This window comes from Papio anubis, chromosome 8, assembly GCF_008728515.1.
Source record: "Papio anubis isolate 15944 chromosome 8, Panubis1.0, whole genome shotgun sequence".
Lineage (NCBI taxonomy): Eukaryota > Metazoa > Chordata > Mammalia > Primates > Cercopithecidae > Papio > Papio anubis.
Genome location: NC_044983.1, coordinates 26,021,407 through 26,025,828, shown reverse-complemented (window position 1 = coordinate 26,025,828; position 4,422 = coordinate 26,021,407). Strand labels below are relative to the sequence as shown.

Below are 4,422 nucleotides of genomic sequence, written 5' to 3'. Positions count from 1 at the left end.
CCCTTTTGCTGATGTGTTTATCAAATGATAACTGGAAGCTGAGGAGAACATGCCTCAAAAAGAATAGCTCCTTGGATACTTTAGACTCTGGTTACAGCTTATCTTGAGCTCTTGGATCTCCTCAGATCTTTTTTGCTTTAATTTATTAAATGTATTTTCCATACTGAGTTTAAAATTTATTAATTTGTACCTTAAGCATTTCCCAGCTGCATAAAAGCAATAAAACTCAAATAGAATGATATAGAATAAAGGACACTTTGGGTACCATAAGGTGTCTCAACATTATTTTATACTTGATTTGAGTGTTGTCATTAAACTTGTTGAGTGAATAATGTGAGTAGGTTTCTTTCCCTCTCTTGGCCTTATTTTGCTAATCTGTAAAGTGTTTTGGATCAGTAGTTTCTGTAAGCCACAGTCCCCTGGGAATTCTCTAAATTACTGAATTGCCAATGTAGGTGGTATACCTAGATTTGGGTGTAGACAGAATTTTAAAAATTACCGACACGGGGGGTTCTTAGAAACATTAGGAACAACTGCACTCTGAACTTTAAAAATGCCTAGAAATCACTGAAGGCCTTTTGGTATAAGATTGTACCAAGCAATAGGACACAGATCATTAATTTGCATATATTCCATCAAAATATTAATGTGACAAACTGGAAGTTGTCTTAATCTGTAGAAAAACATATGTATAACTTTGCATCCTGATATTCAATAGGGTCTCTTATCCTCACTCTGACATGTGTCACTCTTCTTTGCCGAGCCAACAGAGCAGCTTCTCCAGGCCATTCTTTTCCTAGCAGTAATAGCAGTTCCTGCTTATAAGACAAAGCAGGAACTGGATCTTTCTTGAATTGGCTCTTTAACACATAAGCCATTGCTTTTGAGAAATTTGTTTCTAGTTCCTACAGTTGGGGTATCTAATAGGAATAAAGTAATACCAAGGACAAGGCCAGCAAATTCACAGCCCTTATCTATGGTAGACATTATAAAATACTCCCAGCATGCACTGCCCCTTGAGTCTGGTGAGGTCCTAGAAATCCTGAACACAAGATTGCAGATAATCTGCTACCAACTGGGAGAAATTTTTGTATTCTTTTTCTAAACTTGCTCTTTAAATCTCAGATGTTATCTTTTTGGACATTTGTCTCATTCTCAAAAGAGCAACATGTGACTTGGCTGGCTGAGGGTTTTTGTTTTTTGAGACAGGGTCTTGCTCTGTCAGGCTGGAGTACAGTGGGACAATCATGGCTCACTGCAGTCTTGACCTCCCAGGTTCAAGTGACCCTCGCACCTCTGCCTCCCACTCTGAGTAGCTGGGACCACAGGTGTATGCCACCACACCTGGCTAATTATTTTTTTGTATTTTTTGTAGAGACAGGGTTTCACCAAGTTTCTCAGGCTGGTCTGGAACTCCTGAGCAACCCTCCGTCTAGGCCTCAAACTGCTGGGATTACAGGCGTGAGCCACCGTGCCCAGTACTACCTTTACACTGAATTAATTAGTAAATCAAAATAACCTTCTCTCAAGTGGCTTTCTCACCTCCCAGAAAATCTTTCCCTTTAGAATCTGTAGAAGGCCTCCAGGAGCTTGTTATGCCTCCATAAAAGGAGATAATCAGCAGCTGCTTGAGAAATGTTGAAGATCATTCTTTCATGTCTCCTGGTACCTATTTAATCTTCTACAATCTGTTGATTAGAATAAAAATTAGAAACGATTTTAAATGAAACAAATGCTACACATAAAAACTATATATAAAAAATGCTGTATATATCAGCTAAGAATTTAGGAAAAACAAAACAAGCCTCCCATCTTAGGTTACTATAACAAAAATACCATAAACGAGGTGCCTCAAACCACAGAAATTTCTCATAGTTCTGGAGACTAGGAAGTCCAAGATCAAGATGGTATCTGGTGAGGGCATCCTCATAGGAGGCACCTTCTGGCTGTGTCCTTACATGGTGGATGGGGCAAGGGAGCTCCCCCACCCTCTTTTATAAGGCCATTAATCCCTAAGGGTTCCTTCCACCATCATGACCCATTCACCTTCCTAAGGCACTACTTACGATGGTATTACATCATCTTGGGGGTTAGGGTTTCAACGTGATTTTTGGTGGAACACATTCAGACCATAGTACCTCCCTTCCAATGAGGGGAAAAAAATTAAAACTTATAGGAAACAGAAAACAAATCTATGATAGATAGGATCAACAATGCCAATCTTTAAAAATACTAACAAAATTGATAAACTCCTAGGCAAAACTAATCTATGGAGAAAAAAGACATGTCATGAGTGAAAAAACTTTACTACAGATCCTACAGATGCCGATCTTATTTATGAACACATGAAAAGTCCAAAAAAAAAGTAGTTAACTGAAGCCAGTAACATAAAAAAGAAAGACATCAAGACCAAATTGGGTTTGGTTTATTTAGTTCAGGAAAGCTAGATTACTTTAACATTCAAATAACAATGTAACTGCCATATTAACAATGAAGAAAAATCAAAATCATCTCCAAAGATAGAAGAAAGACTTTTTATAAAATCTGAGTATCTGTTCAAGATGTTTGAGAGCCTCTTAGAAAACTAGGAGTAGACAGAGGAACTTCCTTAATATTAGAAATTTATCTACAAAGAAACTATAGTAAACCTTATATTTAATAGTAAAATGTTGAAAACTTTACCTATATCAGCAATGAAACAAATATGTCCCCTACCATTGCTTTTATTCAACACTGTACTAGACTGGCGATCTTAGAAATGCAATATTGTAAGAACAAAAAATAAAAGCTGTAAGTTTCTAAAAGAAAGAAAACTCATTCATAGACATTATGTAGATAAAAATAAATTAGAATTAAATAAGTTTAGAAAGATTGCTGAATACAAAGTCAAAACAGAAAACTTGTATTTTATGTATCAGCAAACAAGATGTAACTTAAAACACTTTTCCCAATGGCTTAAAAAAAAAGTATCAGCTGGGCACACTGGCTCACGCCTATAATCCCAGCACTTTGGGAGGCCGAAGTGGGTGGATTACTGGAGGTCAGGAGTTCAAGACCAGCCTGGCCAACATGGTGAAACCCCATCTCTACTAAAAATACAAAATTAGCCTGGAGGCTGAGGCAGGACAATCGCTTGAACCCGGGAGGCGGACGTTGCAGTGAGCTGAGATCACGCCATTGCACTCCAGCCTGGGCAAAAAGAGCAAAACTCCGTCTAAAAAAAAACAACTATCAAATAATCCTCCCAAATTGATCTATATATCTGACACAGTTCCAGTAAAATCCCAACAGGCTTTTTTGTTGTTGGTAGCTTTTTGTGGAATAAATTGATTTCAAAATGTATACGGAAATGCAAAGACCAAGAATAGACAAACTATTCCTGAAGAAAAAAAGGTGGGACCATGTACTAATACTATAGCAAACATTAATATTATAATTAACACAGTCTGGTATTGGCATAACTATAAACTATACAAGATTAGTAAGAATAAACAGGCAGAAATAGACATACACATATATGGGCACAATTTATGACAAAGACTGCCAGGAGGATGCCTGAAACCATGGACAGTACTGAACCTGATTGCCCCCAATTGGAATATATGTCTGTGCGTGTCTTCTGCTGACAAATTTGATGCCTTTTCCATCTTAATTGAGCACTCATCACCCACTGTGGCTACTCTGAATGGTGGGTAAGTAAAACTTATGAATTCCTTACTTCTAGAAATTTCCATGTAATATTTTTGGTAACAAACTGTGGGAAGCGAGATTGCAGATAAGGGGGGATTGCTGTACGAGGTGATCTAGGCTCATCTTGTACGTTCATTGCCCTATCCCTAGAATGAGCCATTTCTCCCAAGAGCCCCAGGTCCTTTGGTGGAGGAAGGTATTAGTAAGCAAGATCTGGCTGGGTGCAGTGGCTCACATCTATAATCCAGCACTTTGGGAGGCTGAAGTGGGAGGATCACTTGAGCTCAGCTCAAGGGCCTCAGGAGCTTAAGGACTGGCTGGGCACGTTGGTGAAACTCTGTCTCTACTAAAAATACAATACAAAAATTAAACAGGCATGGTGACACGCACCTGTAGTCCCAGTTACTTAGGGAGCTCAGGCGGGAAGATCACTTGAACCTGGGAGGTCGAGGCTGCAGTGAGGCATGTTTGTACCACTGCACTTCAGCCCAGGGTGGGAAAAAAAGAAACCAACCAAGATTTGGATGGTAGGTGTGCTCATTGCCACTGGGGTATCATTGCTTTGAGACCTTGTCAGTGCACTTGCTTCTTCTATGTGTTACACTTAAAAATAAAACAAAAACACACCCAACCAAGCCAAGAGTATCAACAGCAAATCATGCTAAATATTTAAAATAGAAATAGTTCTTGAAATACAACATATCTAAGACATACTGAATTGAAGCAAGATGC

At 38.6% G+C, this 4,422-nt stretch overlaps 1 protein-coding gene across 3 annotated transcripts in view; it reads right to left on the bottom strand.

Moving 5' to 3' along the window:
- Window positions 1-4,422, bottom strand: part of ESCO2 (establishment of sister chromatid cohesion N-acetyltransferase 2) — a 38,051-nt gene that overhangs the window by 2,517 nt on the left and 31,112 nt on the right. For 2 of the 3 annotated variants that reach the window (XM_021942160.2, XM_021942159.2), the window contains one exon: window positions 1,407-1,688. Coding sequence is in view for 1 of the 3 variants with exons in the window: in XM_021942159.2 (XP_021797851.1) it covers window positions 1,682-1,688 (7 nt within the window). In the remaining 2 variants the exon portion in view is untranslated. Of the gene's footprint in view, window positions 1-1,406; window positions 1,689-4,422 lie in introns of those variants that run through there. The other variant, XR_002523739.2, reaches the window with a different exon arrangement.